This window comes from Crocodylus siamensis, chromosome 1, assembly GCF_052110815.1.
Source record: "Crocodylus siamensis isolate JL-2025a chromosome 1, ASM5211081v1, whole genome shotgun sequence".
Lineage (NCBI taxonomy): Eukaryota > Metazoa > Chordata > Crocodylia > Crocodylidae > Crocodylus > Crocodylus siamensis.
In genome coordinates this window covers 418,764,928-418,789,778 of record NC_143395.1, presented here as the reverse complement: position 1 = coordinate 418,789,778, position 24,851 = coordinate 418,764,928, and the positions used below count along the sequence as shown (strand labels likewise).

At 58.0% G+C, this 24,851-nt stretch overlaps 1 protein-coding gene across 2 annotated transcripts in view; it reads right to left on the bottom strand.

Moving 5' to 3' along the window:
• PDE2A (phosphodiesterase 2A) overlaps positions 1 to 2,263 on the bottom strand; it is a 134,630-nt gene extending 132,367 nt beyond the window's left edge. The window contains exon 1 of one of the 2 annotated variants that reach the window (XM_090030880.1): positions 2,014 to 2,263. In XM_090030880.1, coding sequence (XP_089887006.1) covers positions 2,014 to 2,081 — 68 coding nt within the window. In that variant the 5' untranslated portion in view covers positions 2,082 to 2,263. The remainder of the gene's footprint in view (positions 1 to 2,013) is intronic. The other variant, XM_090030881.1, reaches the window with a different exon arrangement.
• Between the last annotated feature and the right edge of the window lie 22,588 nt (positions 2,264 to 24,851).

Sequence of the window (24,851 nt, the reverse complement as noted above, 5' to 3'; positions counted from 1 at the left end):
AAAGGCCCCCAAGGACGAAGCCTGGGGCTTGCAGGGGGTGGGAGGGAACGCTAAGGGGGCTGGGATGGGACTATAGCACGTGCTTGGTGGTGCCCCTTGCTCGTGCCCGGGAATACTCCAGAAGCAAGAAGAGTCCCGGGCAGCGGACTGCACACCAGCCAGGCCCCTCCATCCCCTCCGCACCAGGGCAGCTCGCCAAGGGGGCCTCCCTCCCCACACGGTGCCAGGAAGCCCATGAGCAGCCAGTGATGCCCCCGTGGTCCTGGAGGGAGGTGAGCCGGGCCCTGTGGGGCATGCACGGCTGGCCTCTGCCATGCTAGCACCTTCCAGCCTCTCCCACAGCGGTGCAGTTGTCTGCTTCCCCACCCTGCCCTCCACCAGCCTAGCCTGCCCTGCCTGGCACACGCGGCCCCAGAGCTGGCTGCCCCAGCCAAGGGACCACCTGCAGAGCCAGAGCAGGTGGCGAGAGGGCCAAGGTGCTGAGCACACACCTCCTCATATCCCCATGGCCATGGCATGCACACCTCCCCCAGAGCCTGGCTTTCAGCTGTGCTTCCAGTGCCCCCCTCCTACATACACGCTCATACACACGCACACACACAGAGCTTGGTTACCGAGGCTTGCAACCCTAGTGAGAGGCACTGCCAGTGCATGTGCGTGCACACATGTGTGCATGTGTGCACAAAGCAAGTGTGGATCAAGGCAGCAGGGGAGCAAAGAAACCCACCAGTGCGATAAGAGGGAGGTGGGCGAAGGCGCAGCGTGGATGGCGTGGACTGGCCTCTGGCTCGCGGTTTGGAAAGGCAGCACGGTGGGGGCAGGATAGACCCAACACGTGTGGGACCGATCCACAGCTGGCTAGCTGATAGGTCTCGGACGGGAGCCAGAGGGGGGAGCGGGGCCCACCCGTGCTACCCACCGTGTCCCTATGCAAAGGGAAACCTTTGGGAGCAGCGGCGACGCTGCCAGGGATAGTCCCAGAGCGCCCAGGACCCTGCGGGGAGCTGGGCCCAACCCACACAGAGCAGGGATGTCTCTAGAGACAGGGCCCCTGGAAATGGGGAGCTACCCGCAAGCTCCCCGGGGTGCGGGGGGCATTCGCTGAGGCATGGGTTGGGGAGCCACCCTCGTACACAGCCCCGCTGGGATGCTGGACACGGGCAGGGGAGGAAGGGCTGCCAGCGCCGGGCTCCGGGCACCCAAGGGCGAGAGCCCACAACAGGTGCCCAACAATGCCCCTACTCAGCCCAGCCCCGCGTGACCATGCCAGGCAGGCGCTGCCTTCCCCCGGCAGATCCCGGCGCATCCAGCAGCTGCACGCGACCCCCGCCGCCCCCGTCTGAGCGTGACCCCCAGTTGTGCGGCCACGCACGGACCCGGGCGCCTCTGATCCCGGCGGAGCTCCCCGTTGCCATGGCACGGTGCACAGTGCGGCTCCTGTGCCCTCCCCGTGTGCACACACATGCACACGCGCGAGCCCCCCCTGTGCCGAGCCCCCACGCCACCCACGTCTGCCCGTGCGCCCCGTGCCACCCCGAGCCCGGGCTCGGTGCCAGGACGGGACCTTTCCCGCCCGCCTTCGGGACTGGCAAGCAACCAGAGGCAGCTGCAGGCCGCCGCGCCCCGACCTGTTGCCTGAAGCGGGGCATGGCGGGCGGGGGCCCCTCCTGCCCTGATGCTGCAGCCCCGGGCGGGTGCATCAGTCAAGCTCCCCCATTGTTTCTGCATATGGGGACCTGGCAGCCGGCAGGAAAGGCCCCACAGCTGCGTGGCGAGGCGGCCGGGCCCCCACCCACCCCAGTGCCCACCTCTCCCGCCCCGCCGCGCTCCCGGCTCAGGGGCCCGGAGAACTTTTTGCCCACGCGCGCCCCACACCCCTCCACGCGCCCCTCTCGCCGGCTGCTCCCACCGCTCTTCCCACGCTCCCCCTGCCATCCGCCCGGCTCCCCCCGCCGCCACCCCTGCCAACTCCAGCCCCGCGCCCCGCTGTCCCGGGGGGCTCGGGGCACTCACATGTCAGACCTGGCCGGCTGGTAGGGCTGGCTCCGGCAGAGGATGGAGTGTCCGCAAGCCTGGCCCATCTCTCCTCATCCTTTTCCCCAGCCCTGCCAGGAGGAGCCGCAGGCTGGGGAAGCCGCTGCAGAGGCCCCGGCGAGCTGTCGCTGTCCCGGGGTCCGGAGATGCTCCTCGCCTAGCTCTCAAGGATAATGGAGCTGCGAGGAGCCGCCTGCCTCTCCCCGGGCTCGGGGAGACTGTTGGATGCCCGATGCTGTAACGGATCCTAATGCAGCCTGCTGAAGCATGCGGGAAGGATGGGGGGGAGCCAGCGAGCATGTGTCTGTGTGTGTGTGTGGTTGTGTGTGTGCGTGTGTGCGAGCACCAGTGAGCCAGAGAGGAGCCCTCATGGGCCAACCCGCTCAGCACCCCCGCGCCTGATGCTGCTTCAGCTGCAAAGGGCAGGGGCCGGGGGCAAGCGGGGGCGGGGAAGGGGCAGGAGGAGGGCAGTGGGGTGCTCCCCCCCGCTGGTGCAGGGGCAGCTGGGGGGATTGCCCTGGGGCTCTGGCAGGATACTCCAGGGCTGCATGCGCCAAACCAGGAGAGGGGACTGGGTCCTGTTATGGCCCCAGGTGGCACACACATGCGTGCAACCGTGGGCACCCCCGTGCCCACGCGCATGTGCACGCACATGTATACAGCCAGCGCATGTGTGCGTGTGCAAGGTTCATGGGTAGGGGTGCGTGCATGTGTGTGCGTGTGTACCCACGTGCATGCGCCAGCATAGCGATGCACACATACGCATCCATATACACATGCACACATAGGTGCCCCGCGCGGGTGAGATCCGCTGTGGGCATCACCCAGCTCCACCCCCCACCTAACTCCAGAGCTACGCTGCTTTACGCTAGTGGAGTGCTTGGCCCGCAGGCTGCCCACGCACCCTGCCTGGCCTGCTGCATGCGCCAGCTCCTGCTCCCGTCTCCCTTCACCCTTTCTTTCCCCACGTGCTCCCCACTCACCCTTTGCTCCTCTCCCACCCATCCCTGCTCCTTGCTCTCCTAGCTGCTCTGGCCCCAGGCCCCACCGGCGGCTGGCACTGCCAGGAAGCGGCAAGCCAGTCGATACGGGTGCCGCTCACTGGCTGCTGAAACTGCTCCAGCTATTATTAGCCGAGTGCACGTTTGTAATTGAATTCGTGCGGTGCCGTACGCTGGGCTGCCTTGTTCCCGGCTGCGGCAAGCCATCCCTGCCAGGCCCTCAGGGCTGGGGGCACTCGCCTGGCACCAGCGCACGCGGTGGCAGGTCTGGCAGGTCTCCTGCCAGCAGCTTAAAACCCCCTGGGCCAGATATCCCCATCCCTGATGCATCCCCGATGGTTTCCAAGGGTGCATGGAGATGCCCCCAGTTTGCCCCAGGCCTCCTGCCCCACTCGCTGGCTCACAGACCTGCTGTGGACCAGGTCAGACTGTGCGTCCACCTTGCTTACAGGGAAAGCAAACTGGGTCTGACCAGGGATTTTTATCCCTCTGTTCCTCTTGCAGCCTCCAGCCTTGAGGGCCTGTCCTACCCATGTACTGCACGTGGGTCTGCACAGCCCCGGGCGTGGGGGGCCCTGCCCCGCCCACCTCAGGGCCCAGCAGCATGCAGGTGGGATAATCTCATGCCAGCATCTTGCCTTTGCTGCCTGCGGGGCCTGGGGACAGCCTTGATCCTGGCCCCATTCACTGCTGCTATGTGAGTGAGGACTCAGAGGTCCCTTTGCCCGGCTCAGCCAGCCAGCGCTGCTCAAGAGAGTGGCATAAGGGGCTAAAGGGGCTAATCCTGACTGGGAGGAGGTGCTGCTCTGATGCTGGGAGATGGGGGAGATGTAGCATACTACCCCCTGCCATGTTCCCAACCTTCAAGCCACGGACACCCCTGCAAGCCACCAGCCCCGTCTGGGGGCACTGATCCCACTCAGTGAGGGGCAGGCAGGGGGTGGCACTGGCTTCTGGCCACTGAGGAGCTGCCCATCTTGGGACATGGCAACCCCAGTGGGGCCAACCCTGCTATCCAAGCTGCCCACCTCATGTGCCCCCAGTCCCAAGCAGTGCAGTGCTGGCATCCCCATGGTGCAGGGAATCGTGCATTGCCACTTATCCATCCATCCATCCATCCATCCATCCATCTATAGAGCCACCTGTCTGTCCATCCATCTATCTGCCTAGCCACCTGTCCACCCTTGCATTCATCCATCCATCCATTCATCTGCACGGTCACCTATCCATCCATCCATCCATCCCTCCATCCATCCACAGTCCAATTAACCTCTCCAGCCACATCTGTGCTGCACAATTACTTGGGGAAGATCAGCACCCAGGTCTGAATGAGACCCCCCACCCCGTGGGTCTGGTTTGGGTGTGACCCATCCCATTGCCAAGCTGTGCCAGGCATCACGGTGTCTTCACTGCGCACGTGCGCCTAGGGGCTGGTCCACTGGTCCTTGGCTCTCTCCCCATTTTGTAGGGTCAATTGAAAGACAACTTGTCAGCTTTTGGGGGAATTATGGGAAGGCTTTGGAGGACAGCCAGTGTTTCAGGGATCTAGGCTGCCTGCTCACTGCAAAGCAGGTGGGATCCAGGCCCAATTTACATTACAGGCTCCTCTTCACCCTGCATCACGGTAAACCAGCCTGGGCTTAAAGCACATCCGTGCCCCTTTCCTGTGGGCAGTAGGGGGTCAAAGCTAAGAGCCAGACAAGAGCCAGGGCTCAGCGTACAAGCTCCAGATCCATCACACGCGCTGGGTGCTCGCTCGGCGTGCATCCGCCTGAACCCTCCAGCAGGCAGCCGCTCCCGTGACTCACGCCAGACTGCGCCTGTCGCAGCTTAAACCAGCTGCCACTCGGGCTCTGGCAAAGCTGGCAATGCTGTTGTGTGCAACGGTTGTGCCTTTGGCAGCCTGGCACAGAATGATCACACCACAGCCGATACAACGGCCTCGTAGGACAAAATCATCCTTCCGTCCCTGGGGATCGGGTGCATCCTGATGGTTTTTCCCCCAGTGTTTTTCCCAGAGCTGCAGGGGGGCAGGATGCCTGGATGCCATTGCTGGATGCCATTGCTCTGCAGCTCTTAGTGGGTGAAAAAGAGAGCTACCGTGGTACAGAGCGGAGACACCATGTGCTCAACCCAAACCGACTGGCCACACCAGGTGCTATTATGTGGCCTCCCGAAGGTGGGGAGATGGAGCAAAGTTGCAGCCTGGGATAAAAATTTGCCCTAAATGAGTGGTTTTGCATTGTTTTAGACTCCAGGCTCTCACATTAGATGCCAACCCCCTTGTTAGACTCTAAATCCCCTCGTTAGACCCTCTTGGTAGACCCCAGACTCCTTCATTAGACTCCAGACCCCCTCATTAAAACCCCTCATTAGACTCCAAACCCCCTTGTTAGACTCCATACCCCCTCATTAGACTTCATCCCCCTTTCCCAGAGAATCCCAGCTCTTTGCTTTCGCTTGTTCCTTGACTATAAAAAAATGAGTGTGATTCTTCAGTGGTGAAGCATGCATTGAACAGCAGCCTTCAACTCCCTGCAGGGGGTTGCAAAGGGGATGGAGCTGGACTGGTCTCAGTAGGGGCAGATGACAGGACAAGGAGCAATGGGCTCAAGCTGCAGCAAGGGAAGTTGAGGTTAGATATCAGGAAAAAACTTCTCACTAGGAGGGTGGTGAAGCACTGGAACAGGTTACCTAAAGATGTTGTAGACTCTCCATCCTTGGAGGTTTTGAAGCCCTGGGTAGACAAAGCCTTGGCTGGGATGAACTAGTTGGGGCTGGGCCTGCTTTGAGCAGGGGGTTGGACTAGATGTGACCTCCTGAGGTCCCCCCCAACCCTCATTTTCTATGAGTCTAGAATTCAGCAAGTCCATGGCAGCACAGAAGGGTTTGCAACCTCTGGATTTATCTTTGCAGTCCCTGGGTTTGTCTAGCATTTGCACCCCTAACCATGCTCATATTGTGCAATCCTCTTAAAAGGACCTCACAGCAACGCCCGGTTGAGAACCACGGCTCTAGGTAGCGGCTTTCCCACGATGTGAAGTTGCTGCAGGGCCACGTGCTCCATCAGCTCTACTCCTATGTCTCTGGGAAAAGCTGTTTGCTACACAGTAAATGGAGGGTGAGTCCTCCCCCCAGCTCATCATCACCTGTTATGCTTATGGTTTCTCTTCTCCTTAACAGCTGGAGCCCTACAAAGCCAGAACAAAAGGGTCCCAGCTCCAGGTTCCCAACAGACGACAGATCGATACAGGCAAGGAAACAGTGTCCAAGGAAACAGGCTGTCGATATTGCCAGGCTCAGGCTCCACGTTGCTGCAGTTGCTGTGTCCTGCGGAGAATCAAATCCTTTATTTAATTGCCCAGCAGCACCTGTGGCTGGGAAGCAGCGGTTCCCTAAACACAAACCAGATCCCCATGGTGTTTGGTGCTGGCCTCTTGTGAGAGCTCGCCCCCGGGGCAGGGATTGTCGGGTCGTCTAGCTCAGGGACTCTCAGAGGGAGGTGACCGGGAGTCATCAGCACCCACCAAAAGTGTCCTTCTCCTTTGACTTCTAACAAATCCACAGTTTCTAAGCCCAAACAGGACAACAACATCATCCAGCCAAGGACTGGACACAAAATCCCAGCCGATAGCCCCTTTGCATCCTGGAAAGGCAACCGGCCCGGACCCCCATGTCTCATGCACAGAGCTTGGGCCAGTGATGCAGAGAGTGCATGGGGACCCGGTCAGCAAGGATCTGTATTCAGAGGCGCGTGGTGTGCTGTGCGCCCAGAGCTGCAGCAGCTCTCGTTCAGACCTACAGAAAACCCACCAGTTGTTACACGACAGACACCGCAAACTGGAGAGTCCCCCAGTGAGCGGCTCCAGGGAACAGACCCGTGCCTCATTTCTCATTAGAAACCACCCGCCTTCAGCTCCAAGCCACTGGATGCACCATCTCTGCCAAATTAACCTGAGAGCACCCAGTATTGCCTCCTTCAATAGGTTTTCTTCGGTCACCATTTGCTAAATGAAACCAGTTGAGCCCCCGGAAGTGTCCCCCTCCAGGCCTTTGATATTCAGCCAATCCTGCTATCTGCAGTCACTCAAGTCTTGAAGATGAAACCTGTCAAGGGAACTTTTTAGCCCCTTCTACTGGGGCATATTTTGAAAATGGTCCCTTTAAAACAGGGGTGGACAAAATACAGCCCGGGGGCCAGATCCAGCCCTCTAGGCCATTCTATCTGGTCTGCGGGGCCCCTAAACAATGTAGAAAATTAATATTTATTTGCTCCTGGCTGGCTGTCAAAGATGACAGGAGCCAGGAGCAGTAGTACCCAGGTGAAGCTGGCAGCAGGACCCAGCAGCAAGGCCTGCCCAGCCCCCCTCCTCCCCCCCCAGCAACCCAAAACCCCTGCCTAGCCCCTGGGCTTGTGGGGCTGTTCCTGCTTCCCTGCATCAGAGAGGGAAATACAGCCCTTGGCAGCTTGCCAAAACTTGGTAAGCAGTCCTCCACCTGAAATAATTGCCTGCCCCTGCTTTAAAATATCCAGCAACCCAGATGCCAGCAGCCTAACTGCCCGGAAAACACCTGTTCTGGTGTCGGAGAGCTCGCTTAACACTCAGGTCTTGCGTACACGGGAATGTTTTAAATGAAGCATGTTTCTGGAGAGTTTCATGGGAATAGCTCTGCCTATGAATGCATCTCCGGAGTCGGTTTATTCCACAGTAAACCTTGGGAACCATGTCCACCAGGCTCAGTGCCCCGCATACCTGCCCTGCTATCAGAAACCAATGCATCCAGTGCTCATGGGAGGCTTTTCCCCCTTGCCATGACCTCTGAGGGTTTTAGGGAGCTGCTTTCTGCAGCGCCGTTGGAGCAATTTTAATCCTTGTCTCCAGCAATGCGCTGCTCTTCTCATGAGAGGGGATGGATCTGTCTCCTGGCCCTAGCAAGAGCGGAGGCCAGTCTTCATTTATTCCCCCTTCAGGCTCCGACTCTGCTCTGTCTTTGGCCGCTCTTACAAAGCTTTTCCAATCGGTTCCGTGATAAACTGGGCCGGTGCCTCTCACGCTGAAGCTCTGCTAATTAAGAAGCCACCAGAGGCAGATGCCCCATTATACAAATTTCCTCGCTTTCGGTGGCAGTTTCAGATGGTGTTGTGTATTTGATCAGGAGAGAGAAAGGCAACAGTTGCTTTAAACAAACTCCCCTCATGTTTGCAATCGGTTTCCAGGTTTCTGCTCCCATTATGAACGCACACCCGCGCTGCTCTGCATGTGTGTTGTGCTGGAGAGACTCAAGCAGGGATGTCTGATGTGTGCTCCTGAATGTATCTGTGCAGTTAGTTTGGCCTGCGTGCAAGAGGTGGACCAAGGGTGGATGCAAGGGGTGTTTGCCTCCATAAGAGAGATTCCAGATTTCCCCCCATGAAAGTGCTGCGTGGGGGATTAGATGGAGGTAGCGGTGAGTAGAGAGAACAAGCTCTTTGTTCTCCCCAGCTGCAGGCGCATGCAGTCAGGAGGAGAAGACCCTTTGCAGCCACAGATCCCTTCATTGTTGCAAGGGGCAGTAGTTTCCTTTTCTGCAGGTACATCTACATGTGCATTTACTGTGCATTAAATTTGCTGCGCAATAAGCAGGAATAGGCCAGCACCTACATGTACTGACATTAAAGCTCATTAACACTATGTGTGGTCTGACTTGGGACTAAAGTTAGTCTCAAGTCAGTTCACACACACAGGGTCACTGCACAGTAAGGCGTCTACATGTGTGTTACTACACAGTAACTAATCAGGCGTAAATTTGCTCCTTGCACCATGCAGGTATCAAATTTACACCCAAGATGCAAGTCACCATAGGTACTGCACAGTATGGGCATGCACATGTAGACATGCGCCTGTAATTTTTGGTTACTGTGCAGTAATTTAGGTTACTGCACAGTAAATGTGTAGATGTGCCCTGTAGGAGCATTTCCTGGTTCTGGTACCCCATGTCCATAGCAAAAAGCCTGCTCCCCCCTCTTCAATCCATGAAACACTAAGCCCCTGCAGGATGTGGGCACAGGTCTGGGCACCATTGTACCCCAGTAGGCTGCTGAGTGGCTCTCGCCGCTGACTGGGAAGCAGCCTGGGAGTAGCCCGGCTCTGTCCTGTGCTGAGGTCTCTGTGCCAATGCGGCCAGCTCCAAAACACAATGGCTGACAAAGGTAGCCAGGCTAACCAGCCACCCCTGAGCAGGTTATGAGTGGTCACTAGTGCCCATCTATCAATGCCGCATGCTGGAAGCCGTCACAGATTGGGCCCAGATCAAAGTCTCATCCACCATCAATTCCACCCTTCGGCATCCCTCCACGGCAGCCTTGGTGAGTCCAGAGATGACGATGGAGATAAAATCATAGAAAAGGAGGGTGGGAAGAGGTCAAACATAGCCCAACCCTCTGCTCAAAGCAGAATCAGCCTCAGCTACATCATCCCAGCCAAACGTACCAGATCCACATGTTCGGCTGCAGACATGACAGGTAGTTCTGGGAAGAAGGAGCAGATCCTGGCCACATCAGATCACAGCTCTTTCCCTTGGTCTCGCTCATCTATCCACCTTCCTAGTAAAGCAAGTTTGCTTGAAACACTCAATGCCTCGTCCATCGTGGCGCCATCAGGGGCCACTCAGTGCTCGAGTATCCCAGGTAGCGTTGATATTGCTAGCAACTAGTCACCGGTATGGGGCTCAGGACATGCAACAGAGCAGCTCCGAGGGCACCCACCCAAGGACGCTGAGAGCCCAAAAGCACCAGCCAACTCTCTGCGGTCCAGCTGGAGATCCACCGTAACCCCGTGCTTACCAGAGCCTGCTTTTGAGGTGAGCGGTGCCCACCCTGGAGGGGGAGATCCCCCTGGGAGGCCGTGCAGCAGTCGGGGTCTCTGCACAGCAGCAATTCATAGTTTCTAGGGTCAGACGGGACCTGAGTAGATCATCTAGTCCGACCAATTCAGCCTGCTCTGTGCTGGTCTCTGCAGCAGGGGCACAGCCCATGCATCTCTCCGGTGCATTTTAACACCCATTGCCGTGAGCAGATAGCCGACCCCCTGCTTTACCTGTGCCAGGTTGGGGGCTCTGTGAGTCTCTGAGCAACGAGCCTTCGTATTTAGTGCAACAGGATTGACTCAATACAAGGATTGATAAATACAGGTCCTTGTCTAGATTAGACTGCGGTGGTTTGAAGGGGCCCGATCCTGCCTCAGGCAGGGGGTTGGACTAGATGCCACGACCCTTGCCAGCCTCGCTGCCGTATGCATCTATGGGTGAAGCTGGAGCAGCCACAGCAGCCTTTCCGCCCCGGAGACTGTCCTTTTCTGGGTAACAAGCTGAGCAGCATTTGTCAGCAGGGCATTTTCTGTCACCAAAAAAAAACCTTCCACCCATGAAATGGGGCCAAAGGGGAATAGCTGCAAGAACCATCCAGCTGCAACAGCCTTTTCCAGGGGATTTTTTTTTTCTTTGCTGACAACGGGGGAGGAGAAGAAACAAATCAAAGCATCAGGGCCTTGCCTAAAAGGGAAACTTAGCAAGGAGAAAAAAACATGATAGAAACCGCTGTTCTCTTTTGTTGCAGCCTCTCCTGGGAATAGAAATGTTGCCTGGTTGTCTCAGGCATGAAAGCGCCCGAGCTTTGTGCACTTAGTACAGGAGTTCATCTCAGAAGGCAGGCAGGGATGAGCAGGGAGCAGCCAGAGGATGGGGTGGGTGAGGGCACAAGTGCCAGGCACTGACTACCCCTGAATGATGGCAGGGGGCTGGGGGCGAGGCGGGGAGTGGGGTCAGCAGGGCCCATGCCCTGCTTCCCTCCGTGGAGGTGGCAGGGGATTATGCAGCCCACTTTGGCATCCAGTTCTGTGACCACTGGGTGTGCCTGTGCCGTGGCAGGTCAGACTGGTGGGGCCCTGAAATACCCAACAAGAACGATGTGAAATGTAGCATGAATACAAGGCAGTCGAGGGGAAAGAGACTTAACGGTGGGGGTCTGCTACAGACCTCCCGGCCACGGGGAAGAGCTCGACCAGGAATTCTTGGGTCAGCTCGCAGAGGTAGTGAAGGCTCAGGATGTGGTAGGCACGGGGGACCTGAGCTTCCCGGACATCTGCTGGGAAGAGCAGTCAGCCAGGTCTGACCGCTCACGTAGGGCCCTACCCAGAATGCGGGACCTCCATCTACCCCAGGAGGTGCACGGCCCCACCGGGGAGACGCCTTGTTGGACCTGGTGCTGGCCATGGGAGACGACCTGGTGCGGGGGCTGCGGGCGCTCGACCCCCTGGGCGACAGCGATCATCGCCTGCTGGGAGTCACCATCCAGCGCAGGGTGGCAAAGGCCTGCAGCAAGGCAGCGGCCCTGGATTTCAGGAGGGCAGACTTCACCGAGCTAAGGAGGATAGTTGGAGAAGCGCTGAGGTCCTGGAGGGGAGGGGAGCCGGGTGTCCAAGGAGAGTGGTCGCTCCTTAAGGAGACGATGCTCCAAGCCCAAAGGAAGGTAACCCCAACACGGATCAAAGGGAGCAGGAGGGCACACAAGCCCCCACGGCTCACCAAAAGCATCCGGGAATGTCCCCTAGCTAAAAGGGAGGCGCACACCCGATGGCAGGGAGGGGCCATCACCAGGGAGGATTATATTGCAGTTGCTCGGGGGTGCAGGGGGGATCAGGGAGGCCAAGGTGGGGATGGGACTGGGACTAGCTTCCTGGATCAAGGACAACAAGAAGTCCTTCTTTAAATACACAGGGGGCAAAAAGCAGGTACCAGGTAACGTGGGGCCCCTGCAGGACACGCTAGGAAATCTGGTCGTCGCACCAGATGACAAGCCCAACATATTTAACGATTTCTTTGCCTCCATTTTCCTGAGCAGGGACAGGATCAGCCCCCCACCGGCCCCCCTCAGGCCCCGGGGAGGCGCACCCAGGCCCAGGGTCAGGGCGGATCTCGTCAGGGAGCGTCTGGAGGGACGGGATGTATTTAAATCGGCTGATCCGGACGATCTCCACCCCCGAGCGCTGAGGGAATCGGCTGAGGTCGTTGCGGGACCCCGGCACGGCTGTACGAGCACTCGTGGGGCTCTGGTGTGGGGCCAGAGGACTGGAAGAGGGCCAGTGTGGTTCCCATCTTCAAAAAGGGGAGGAAGGAGGACCCGGGAACTATAGGCCAGTCAGTTTTACCTCAGCCCTGGGCAAGCTGTTTGAGAGAGTTATCCTGGCGCATGTCCACGAGGGGCGAGTGGGGGGAGATCATGCTTAGGGGCAACCAACACGGGTTCATCAGCAGCAGGTCCTGTCAGACCAACCCGGCGGCCTGCTACGACCAGGTCACCAAATCCTTAGACGCAGGGGGAGCAGTGGACATCGTCTTCCTGGACTTGCGGAGGCCTTCGACACTGTCTCTCACCCTGTTCTCATCAAGAAACTGGGGGCTGTGGTGTCGACCCCCACACAGTCAGATGTGTCGCCAACGGGCGGGGGGCCGCACCCAGAGAGCGGTGGTGGTCGGGTCGTGTTCGACCTGGAGGGAGGTGGGCAGTGGGGTCCCCCAGGGCTCGGTCCTCGGGCCCGCACTGTTCAACATCTTCATCAGTGACTTGGACGAGGGGGTAAAAAGCACCTGTTCAAATTTGCTGATGACACTAAGATGTGGGGGGACGTGGGCACGCTAGAAGGGAGGAATAGGCTGCAGTCGGATCTAGCCAGGTTACAGGGGTGGGCGGATGAGAACAGGATGGGATTCAACACCGACAAGTGCAAGGTGCTGCACCTGGGGAGGAACAACCGGCACCATACCTACAGGCTGGGAACTCCCTTCTTGTCAGGGCAGAGGCAGAAAAGGATCTGGGGGTCATCATTGACTCCAAGATGAACATGGGCCGGCAGTGTGGGGACGCGGTCAGGAAGGCCAACCGCACCTTGTCCTGCATCCACAGATGCATCTCGAGCAGGTCCAGGGAGGTGATCCTCCCCCTCTATGCGGCACTGGTCAGGCCGCAGCTGGAGGACTGCGTCCGGCTCTGGGCGCCGCACTGCAGGAGGGATGTGGACAGCATGGAGAGGGGCCAGAGGAGGCCACTCGCATGGTCAGGGGCCAAAAGGGCAGGCCCTACGAGGAGAGGCGACGGGACCTGAACCTGTTCAGCCTCCACAAGAGAAGGCTGAGAGCCACGGGACTCTTTAGCCTGGAAAAGCGCAGGCTCAGGGGTGATCTGATGGCCACCTATAAGCTTATCAGGGGTGACCACCAGGATCTGGGGGAACATCTGTTCACCAGAGCGCTCCAAGGGATGACGAGGTCAAACGGTCACAAACTCCTGCAAGACCGTTTCAGGCTGGACATAAGGAAGAATTTCTTTCCTGTCCGAGCCCCCGAGGTCTGGAACAGTCTGCCAGCGGAGGTGGTTCAAGCGCCTACATTGAACACCTTCAAGAGTAAATTGGATGCTTATCTTGCTGGGATCCTATGACCCCAGCTGACTTCCTGCCCTTTGGGCAGGGGGCTGGACTCGATGATCTCCCGAGGTCCCGTCCAGCCCTGATGTCTATGAAATCTATGAAATCTATGAAATCTAGTGGCCTATTACAAACTAGTCAGGGGGGATCAGCAGGCATTGGGGCAGTCCCTGTTCCCCCGAGCACCGCCAGGAGTGACCAGGAATAACGGTCACAAGCTGGCAGAAGGTGGATCCAGACTAGACATCAGGAGGCACGACTTCCCGGTCAGGGCGGCTGGATCTGGAGCCAGCTCCCAAGAGAAGTGGTGCTGGCCCCTACGCTGGGGGGCTTTAAGAGGAGGCTGGATGAACACCTTGCTGGGGTCGTTTGACCCCGGTACTCTTTCCTGCCAGGGCAGGGGGTCGGACTAGATGATCTGCTCAGGTCCCTTCTGACCCAACCAACTATGAAACTATGCGTAGATCCAACCTGCTCTCTGGTGAGGGACACCCACAGCTCCCGCAATGCTTTGGGTTTAGGAAGGGATTTTTTTTTTTAATTAAAATATATCTATATGTATAGATATTCCCACGCTCCCTTGACATAGGGGCCGTGCCGTAGGAGGCAGTCAAGGGTCTCATTCACGCCTTGGCAGCTTCCCCTGGGGCAGCCGGGTCTAGACTCTCATCTTGCTCCATGCATCCGCGCCTTCCCCGGGAGCGCGCCGGGAGCTGTGTGCCAGGTCAAGTCTCTGTGGTCTTTTCTTAGGTCTTTGTGGAAGATCTGGTCCCAGACAGCCTGGCAGTCGCCGTCAGGGAGCGGGTCCACGGTAGCAACGCCGCCTTTGTGAGTGCCCCATGCCCCGACATAGAGAGATGGCGTGCATGCCACAGACTCAACCTCTGCTTCACTTTGGCCGCCTTCTTCTCCCAGGCCCTCTTTCCACTCAGCATGGGGTGAAACTCCACCTCGAGGATCCTGACCCCCTCACGGGGGACTGAGACCCCCAGGGCCTCCGCATCCCTGAGCTCGCCCAAGGCCAGGCAGATGCTTTAGCTCACGTTGAGTTTGGCCCCTGCTGCCGCGTGTGCCACCGCACACGTATTCTGGCACAAGACATTCAGGTTGTCCATGTAGGCCCGGACCTTTGTCTTTTCCCTGATCCTCCGGGAACCAGGACTCCGTGCGTCCCGGGGTCCTACCCGATGTGCTGGGCCAGGGGCTCAATGGTGCAGATGAAAAGGATCGGGGAGAGCGGACAGCCCTGGCAGCCCCCCGACTCTCTCGCGATCCGCGCTCTCAAGAACCCGTTGACCAGCACCACGCTGCTAACATCCACGTAGCGCGTCCTTATCCACCCGGGGAAGGTCGGAGGGGCACCCATTCGCTTCCACGTCTCGAAGAGAAACTGGTGCACCTATCATAGGCCTTTTCCAGGTGCAAGTTCGGCACTGCTCGCTTCTGCCGTCTGTCCCTTTCCAGCTGGAGAGAAGCAGGGCATCACGTCCCGGTATCACGCGCGACGAGTCCTCGTGGATGAAGGCACCTAGGACAGCTTTAAATCGCTCAGCCGGGACTTTGGCCAGCAAGGAAGGGCAGTCCAGCGATTGGGGCACTCAGCCGGGATTTAGGAGAGGCAGGTTCAGCCTGCCTGGGGGCCCTCAAGTGAGTCGCTTCGACCCAGCGCCGCAGAGAGGCCTCACTCCTGCTGAAACAAAAGGAGATGATACAATTGGGGCACCTCTGTCTTTGCCTCTCTGCATCCCAGGTTCCCATCTGTGAAATGGGCACGGAGGTGTTTGGAGAGGAAGTGCTGTACTTTCTTGCAAACAACATGCACCTTACTCCCCCGCACCGCCCATCAACCCCCCCAAAACTGGGGTACATGTATTTCTGCTGGGGGTTGGAAATACCCTGGTTTGATTCCCACTTCACGGTGCAGCAGCAGGCACTGGCATCCCGGCAGCTGAGAGAGTCAGCCCACTGTCCTGTTCATTGCTCTGCACTCTTCAGGTGTTAATGATTGCCTCTCCTTTGTAATGGCCTTGAGGTTCCACTAATTGAGCCAGTGCTAGCCTTTCTTAGGGGTTTCACTGTCTGCTACCTGCTCTGGGTCTCTCTACTTCACAGCCTCTATAGCTCAGCCCTTTAGCTCATCTCAGAATCATATTCATCTACCGGGCTTCAGCAGCAAGCAGGGATTCAGCTTGAGTTAGTCTACAAAGGGAGGGTGAGTCAGCTGACGGTTAGGCTCTGGCCTTGCTCTGTGCAACCATAACTTCATTCGGCTTTGCAGAAATCAGGTGCATATCATATTTCGGGGGGCGGGGGGGGGCATTATATGAGAAAATATGGTATATCCGAGCAATGGAGACAGGCGCAGATACTTGATAGATGAGGACAGAGCAAGCTGCTCAAACGGACTCATTCATGCATCTATCCCCAGGCTGCCTCGGTCAGTCAAGGCAGCCTCTCAGCCCCATCAGCTGGATGAGGCCTGCAACACGAGGCAGATGGCATGATTTTCCCATGGCACTAATGCCCATAGCAGAGGCTGGACTTGAACTTGGTGCTCTCAGGTGTAGGCGCTGGTGAGAACCAGCCTGGCCCGGGCTGGGGAAGCATCCAGGATCCAGAGCAGCCGCAGGGAGCCAGGATCACATCAAGTGGCCGGTGTTTGTGCTCTGAAGCCCAGGGGTCCCCCGCCCCTCTGCCTCCACCCCCCGCCCCAGGATCTAATTAACACATCAGGGAGCTGGAGACACAAGAGCCTTGCTGCTTGGCAGCCCTGGGAGGAAGCTGCTAATGAAAAGATGCTCGAGCCAGATAGTCAGGAGGAAATTAAACCCAAATCAAGAGCTGCTCACTGACTCCGAGGATGCGCGCCCGCCGGGGAGGGTGGGCTGCTGCGGATAGGCCCCCGCACTCCCTGCTCCCCGAGGTTTGCTCTCAGCACAGGCGTGATGAGGGTGAGACCTCGGCTGCCGCAAGGCCTTGCTGCCTCCCCCAGCAGCAGCAATCAGAGCACGAGCTCGGCAGGATAGTGGCTGCGTTTGCTGCCGCCTGCCCCTTGGTACCCATCCAGCCGCCCAGGGCCTGGGTTGCATGCGCCCCAGCTCCCAAACCACTTTCATTGCCCTCCGCTGGACTCTCTCCAATGTGTTTACTTCCTTTCTGTAGTGGGGGCCCAAAAACTGCACACAGGCCTCACCAGTGCCGAATAGCAGGGAAGAATCACTGTGCTTGATCTACTGGCAACGCTCCTACCAATGCAGCCCAGGATGCCGGTCGCCTTCTTGGCAACTTGCTGGCTCATACTCGTCTTCATGTCCACTGTCACCCCCAGGTCCTTTTCTGCAGAGCCGCTGCCCAGTCAGTTGGCCCCCAGCCTGCACCAGTGCATGGGCTTGCCCCGTCCAAAGTTCAGGACTTTGCACTTGTCCTTGTTGAACCTCTTTTGGCCCAATCCTCCAATATGTCAAGGTCTTCAAGGGGAGCTGAGTGCAGAGGTGTCCCAAGAGAGGCTCTCGGGCCCCTCTGGTCACACCAGGAGGAATTAGGCAGCCCAGCCTGCATCTGGGGGGCTGAGAAAGGGACACAGGGATGGGGCAGGAAGGTCTCCAGGAAGTGAATATGGCACCAAGGAGGGTGGTGGCACTCACAGGACTGGGCGGTCTGCCCCGGATGCAGTGAGAGAAGTTATAATTTAAAAGGGCTCCCTAACTGGAGACTGAAGGAGATGGGAAATGGGAGATGCCTCCCCAGTTAAGGGAAGAAGTCAGAGCCAGACAAAGGGTCTGCAGAGGTTGCCCACGGCTCCGCAGTAAAGTCTGTCTAGTTCTGCTTCTTCCTTGTACACCTGCATTTGTTGAACCTGATGATCACTACACCAGGAAGCAGGGATGCAGGGAATGGAGTGGGGGTCCTGGTGGAAACCAGATGAGCATAAGGTCCCAGTGCTTGGCCATGGCAGGGAGAGGGAGCGTGTGACCCTGGGGGGCAGCCGGGCAGGGCAGAAAGGGGGCATTGTCCCTGCCCACATGAGAACATGTCTGGCCCTGGGATCTCCTCCTTGCACAGAAAGTGAGGAAATGGCTGTAGGAGGGCTGGCAGGGACCTTATCCTGAGAGGTGACGGGAGCCTGGTCTATGTAGATGACCCCAGAGCTGGTGAAGGGGGCACGCGGTGAGACCCTGCATGTATCTGCAGTGGAGACAGGACAGGAAGGGGCCTCTCAGGCAGACAGGAGGGTGCATTATCCGAGCAGGCGAGATCCAAAGGCCAGCAGCAGAAGAGGGACATGTGCCAGCTAGAAGCAAGTGCTGCACACGTGGGGACAGGGGCTTATGAGTGGGGACGGCTCCCTTGGGCTGTGCTGACTTCTGAACGGAGCTGAGCCTGGAAAACAAGCCAGGACGCAGGGCCACTATGTCTTGGGACTTGGCCTCAACCCCGGAGTCACATGAAGCTGTTTGTTGTGAACCCGGGAGGTGGCAGAGCTGTAGCTGCTGTTCCAGGCTGATCAGAGACCCCGGGAGACAGGAACAAAATGCGAGGACCTGTGCTCTGCAGGAAACCGGACCTGACGATTGCTGTCGCCCCTTCCGTGCTTCAAATCTGTGCCTCTCCTGGGAACCCAGCAGGTCAGTGGAGGCTGCGGGTCTGCACAGCATGGTGCTGACCAGGCTTGCATCACTGCTCACCCCACCCAGCACCCTCACTGTGACACCCTATGCCACATTCAAATTAAAACCAGATAGAAACCAGCTATAAAGTTGTTGCCCATTTCCAAGCACTAACTCGGTAGCTGCTTGGCTTTTTCTATAGCTGGACGGACACTTTTATAGCATGATCGTTACTGTGCATGGGTGGTCGGTCTACATTTATTGCACGATTCATCTATGAAGTGCATAAATTATGTAATGTGTGGCAGGGACCTGGTATACGCCATCCTACACGTGGCCAGCAGCACCCAGCTGCAATGGCATGAGGCACAGCTTGCTGGTCCAGAACCATCCAGGGCCTGTTGTGGACAAAGCAATGTGTTTGGCAGAGCCCCGGCAGGGTGACTGGCTGTTGGTAGGTGCACAAAGTGTCTTCCAGCTTCACCCCCTTCTAACAGCATCGCGCCCCAACTGCATTTATCTTGTGGCCCCGCTGCCTGCCAGGAGGGACCAAGGGATCAGGCTGAGCAAATCTCGGCCTCTCTGCCAGCCTCGGTCCACTGTTCCAGCAGCACGTAGCTGCCAGCTGGTAGAAAACCATGTGGCTTCCTGGCCACATGCGTCACTGCCCAAACCTGGGCTCCCACATGCTCAGGCCTCTGTGGCTCCGGCATCTTTGTAGGTAGGCAGACGTCCCCCGGGGTTGAGTAAAGCAGGGGTGGGGGGTCAGCCAGGGGCCCGCGAGCAAGCTGGTGGCTCCTGCTTGGAGTGGGAGTTGTGCCTGCGAGGTGACTACAAGACCAAGCCGCCCCTACACATACACACACATTTCTCTGGCACCAAGGGAAGAAGCTTAATTAACCAGGAACATTTTCCATCTGCAGTATCCCAGCCACCACTCCCAGCTCCTCCAAGACACATGGCCGGAAAGCAGCCATCACCCACCTTCCTTGAGCTCAGGCTGGGAAGCTGCTGAGCATTTCACCCCAGGACTTGTCACCGATTGCTGCCTGACACGTGCGATGGAGCCACGTGCTCTGCAGCCTGGGCCGGAGGCCACGTCTCAGACCCTGCACCTGCATAGGAGAGAGGCATCTGCTTGGGATCGCTGGCCCCCTGCCCAGCCTGCCAGCAAACCGGCTTGGTCCACGGGGAGGTGAAGGACCGCATCCAGAGCTGATGCCCACCTGCCCTGCTGCACCAGTTTGGGATGGGGCCAGTAGATGCAGAGGTGCTTGTGCTCCCGTGGCTTGCCGTGGCAGGCAGGAACATGCAGGAGATGGGGCTGGACCCAGTGGGGTGGCCCATCTTGCCCAGCTTACAGCAGCTGTCTGCTCCTTGCACCCAGATGGCCCCAGGTGCAGCTGGTCCTGCAGGGGCTGGGCGTTCCCAGCCTGGATGCCTCTGGGTTGGAGGCCCACGGCCCCGTGCTGCTATCACAGGGCTGGTAGGGGAGTCCAGTCCAACCCCTGCCCAGAGTCCCAAGGCAGGGGATTCCCTGTCGCGGGGCCACTCGTCCTACTACCCTGCGGCCTCCGCTGCCAGGAGGATCTTTTATATCCCAGGCCCTGCTCTCACCCAGCCCATCACCCCGGGGCCTAGCTTGTGCTGCAGGGGGCACCACCGGTCTCCTGTGCTTTCCAGCAGCCTCTGACCCCTGCTTCCATCTCCTGTCCTCCAAACCAGCCCTACTTGGCTTTCTGCGCCGTTCCTCCTATAGCCACACTGCTATAGCTTCTCCACTTGTGAGCTAACCCCACTCCTGTCGCACGTACCAGCCCATAGCCTGGGGGCTGTGGGGCATGAGATCTGTCCACCTGGCCCGACAGCAAGTGAAGGCTACAGGTTGAATGGACTTTGGGTATCTGGTGGCATTCACTCTCTATCCCCTTCGCTTGTCTCAGCTATTTAGGCTTAAGGCCCTGAGTCATCGTGGAATGCAGGCACCTAAAGCCTATGGGTGCCAGTGGGATTTAGGCACTTCACTAGGACTCAGGCACGACGCAGGCAGGGACAGACAGCCCAGGAGCACCAATGTGACCGTACAGCCTGTGGGAGCCCGAGCGGACAGATGAGCAGCTATTCTGAGGTGGCTGCTCACAGTAAGCACTGGGGGAGCAGGAAATCACCTGTCACATGTGATTCTGGGGGTGTATGTGCATATGCATGTGCCTGTGTGTGCAAGAGTGTGTGCCTATGTGTCTGTGTATGTGCATGTGTTCATGTGGCTGTGTGCCCGTGTGTGTGCCCATGTGTGCCTGTATGTATGCATGTGCCTGTGTGCATACATGTGTGTGACCACATATGCGTGTGTGCCTGTGTGCATGTGTGTGACTGTGTCTGTATGCAAGTGTGTCTGTGTGCATGTATGTATGTGCATGTGAATGTGTGTGTGCCTGTGTCTGCATGCCTGTGGGCATAGGTATGTGTTCCTGTGTATGCCTGTATGTGTGCATGTGTCTGTGTGCATACATGTGTGTGCCTGTATGCATGTGTGCTCTTGTGTGCATATGTGGGTGTATGTCTGTGTGCATTTGTGTATCTGTGTGTGCATGCCTCTGTGTGCATGCGTGTGCCTGTGTACATACAAGAGTGTGTGCCTGTGTGTCCAGATGTGTGCATGTGTGCTTGTATGTATGCATGCGTGCGTGCCTGTGTTCGTGTGTGTGTGCCCATGTGTGTGTGTCTGTATGCTTGTATGTGTGTGTGCGCATGTTCTCCATTGCATAGGACATGCCTGTGAAAGACCCCGATTGTGCAAGCCAGGCCTGCTCTGGGGCCATCCGGCCTCCTGCTAATCGATGTTCTGCAGATTAAATTGGGCTCCCTCATTAGCGAGCTGGCATATTCCTCAGTGTCTCCCGCTGGGGACTCTGCCGAGATATGTCGCGGAGGGAAGGCGACTGGGAAGTGACCTGATTTCACTATCCCCCGCAAACCGGCTGCTCTCTGGTGCCCAAACAGTGGGGTATCAGCACCTGCCGGCGGCCACGGGGCCAAGGAACAGCCTGTGGGGCTCTGGCTGGGGCCGCAGCCTCTGCGAAGCACCACGCGGCCCCGTTGGAGTCCAGTGCAGCCCCTGAGATGACTGCTGTCACGGGGGCTCCAGTTCAGGGCTTCCCACCGCCGGCGCTTGGCTCCGGCAGGGAAGAGGTTAATGAGGGCATGGGTAAAGTGCACATCTGTGTGTGTGGTACATACACACTGCACAGGGACACCGGGAGCTGAGACAGGTGTGTGTGTGTCACTGCAAAAGAATACCATGAGCTTCAAGGTGGTGTGTGATATATGCACTCCACACAGGATTGGCATGAGTTGCGTGTGTGTGCGTGTGCGCCATGAGCTGAGGGGCTGCGTGTTACATGCACACTACATAGGACTGCCATGAGCTCTGTGTGCGTGTGCGTGTGTGTGTGTGTGTGTGTGACACTTTGCAAAAGAATACTATGAGCTTCAAGGTGGTGTGTGTTATATGCACTCCACACAGGATTGACATAAGTGGTGTGTGTGTGTGTATCTATGTGTGCGTGCCATGAGCTGAGGGCTGGTGTGTGTGTTACATGTATACCACATAGGACTGCCGTAAGCTCTGTGTGTATGAACGCCATAAGCTGGGGGTCAATGTGTGTGTGTCACATGCATACCACATAGGAGTGCCATGAGCTCTGTATGTGTATGTGTGTGTGCGCCACCCTGCAAAAGAATGCCACAGCTTTAAGGTGGTGTGTGTTATATTCACTCCACACAAATGAGTTGTGTGTGTGTGTGCGCGCACACCATGAGCTGAGGGCTGGCATGTGTGTCACATGCACACCACATAAGACTCCCCTGAGCTCTGCGTGTATGCACACCGTGAGCTGAAGGGGTCGTGTGTGTGTTACATGCACACCACATAGGACTGCCATGAGTGTTGTGGGTGTGACTGTGCGCACACACACACAAGGAGTTAGTTAGGGTACTTCTGGAGAGGCTGGACGTGTTCAAGTCCGCTGGTCCGGACGATCTTCACCCTAGGGTTCTACAGGAACTGGCCGAGGTCATTGCGGGACCCCTGGCGCGGCTCTATGAGCGCTCGTGGTGCTCTGGCGAGGTGCCGGAGGACTGGAAGAGGGCCAATGTGGTCCCTATCTTCAAAAAGGGAAAAAAAGAGGACCCGGGAAATTACAGGCCAGTTAGTCTGACCTCAATCCCGGGTAAGCTCTTTGAAAAAATTATCCTGGCACACATCCAGGAGGGCCTTGCGGGGGAATGCATGCTCAGGGGCAACCAACATGGGTTCATCAGTGGCAGGTCTTGTCAGACCAACCTGGTGGCCTTTTACGATCAGGTCACCAAATCATTAGACGCAGGGGTTGCTGTGGATGTAGTCTTTCTGGACTTCCGGAAGGCTTTCGACACTGTCTCTCACCCTGTCCTCATCAAAAAGCTGGGAGACTGTGGTGTCGATGCCCACACGGTCAAATGGGTCGCTAACTGGCTGGAGGGCCGCACCCAGAGGGTGGTGGTGGATGGGTTCTTCTCGACCTGGAAGGACGTGGGCAGTGGGGTCCCCCAGGGCTCGGTCCTCGGGCCCGCACTGTTCAACATCTTCATCAGTGACTTGGATGACGGGGTAGAAAGCGCCCTGTTCAAGTTTGCTGATGACACTAAGATGTGGGGGGATGTGGGTGCACTAGAAGGGTGCAATAGGCTACAAGCTGACCTTGACAGGTTGCAACGGTGGGCGGATGAGAATAGGATGGGGTTTAACACTGATAAGTGCAAGGTGTTGCACATGGGGAGGAAGAACCGGCACCACACTTACAGGTTGGGGAACTCCCCTCTTGCCAGCACGGAGACGGAAAAGGATCTTGGAGTCGTCATTGACTCCACGATGAACATGGGCCGGCAGTGTGGGGAGGCAGTCAAGAAGGCCAACCGTACCCTGTCATGCATCCACAGATGCATCTCGAGCAGGTCCAGGGAAGTGACCCTCCCCCTCTATGCGGCACTGGTCAGGCCGCAGCTGGAGTACTGCGTCCAGTTCTGGGCGCCACACTTCAAGAGGGACGTGGACAATATGGAAAGAGTCCAGAGGAGGCCACTCGCATGGTCCGGGGCAGCAGGGCAGGCCTTATGAGGAGAGGCTACGGGACCTGAACCTGTTTAGCCTCCACAAGAGAAGGTTAAGGGGGGACCTTGTGGCCTGCTACAAACTGGTCGGGGGGATCAGCAGGTATTGGGGGAGTCCCTGTTCCCCCGTGCGCTGCCAGGAGTGACCAGGAATAACGGTCACAAGCTGGCGGAGGGTAGGTTTAGATTAGATATTAGGAGGCGCTACTTCACAGTCAGGGCGGCTAGGGCCTGGAACCGGCTTCCAGGGGAAGTGGTGCAGGCTCCTAGCCTGGGGATTTTTAAAAGGAAGTTAGATGAGCACCTTGCCGGGGTCATCTGACCCCGGTGCTCTTTCCTGCCAAGGCAGGGGGTCGGACTAGATGATCTACCTAGGTCCCTTCCGGCTCTAGCTACTATGAAACTATGAAACCCACATCTGCTGTGGGGGTCAGACCCATGGCCCTGATGGCAGCTTTGCTAACCACCCCGGGAGCATTTCTCAAAGCTCCCTGCCCTGGATGCATGTGAAGATTCCCCTTGCTTAAAAAGGGAAATCCAAGCTCTCGTGGGTGTGGAGACCATCTAACGGCTTCCCAGGAGTGAACAAATTCACTAAATCCAGGCACACGCTGAAGGAGAAGAACTAACAACAACGCACTTTCTTGTGGAGCAGCCTGCAACCTCTGCTTTCCCTTGGTCTCCCTCCCGACCTAGCTGCATAACTGAGGGACGGTGTCCCAATGTCAGTCTCCTTAGTTAGGGATCATCTTTAAATTGCAGCTTCTAGCACTATGCCCCCTGCTTCCCCAGGAGCTGGAGGAGGCGGACAAGCCGTGCCTCACTCTTTCTCTGGCTCAGGGCTTGGCAGGAGTGAGGCAGCCCCTGCCCCGGACTCCTGCAGGGCACAGACGGGTGCAGGGGAGGCAGGCGACCGTGCAGCGGGGCAGAGGTCACCTGCACCAGAGGCCTGGAGAAGCGGAGGGGCTGTTGCTGGGAGCTTTGCACCCAGTATCAGACCCTCTCACCCTGCTACACCTGTGCACCACCCCCGGATGCGGTGCATAACCCAGGCATGAGTGCAGAGGACCAAGGCTACAGCAGAAAGGAGCTAGGGTTTTACGGCCAGCCCAGAAACCGGCTCAGGACCCGCTGGCCAAAGGAGGGCCAAGGCTGGGGGGACAACCCAGGACAGCAATCATGAAGTCACTGCACACCCCAGTCTCTCCCCTGGCTTGTCTTTGGCGCCGCACACAGCTCCACGCCCTGCATGGGGAACCAGCTCGGCCTCCGGAGACCCGTGCCATTAGCAAGCCCAGGAAGACCCCCATCCCAAGCCCCGGAGCCAGACACAGGGGCTGCGACGGCAGCAGCCGGGCCGAGGAGCTTCTCTCCGCTCCTCCTAGTGCTAGGAGCTGCGGTCCCTTATGCGCACGTGGGGCCGGGGTGGCTGGCAGGGATCGATGCCAGGCGCTCGGGATGCGGGGAGGGATGCGTGGGGTGCTGCCAACTGCAGAGCAGAGGCTGGCTGGTGTTTCCCAGGCACTGCCACGCAGAGCAGGGAAGGAGGGGTTGTTCCCCACCTTTCCTACTGTACCGGTGTCAGGGCTTTCTTGCTC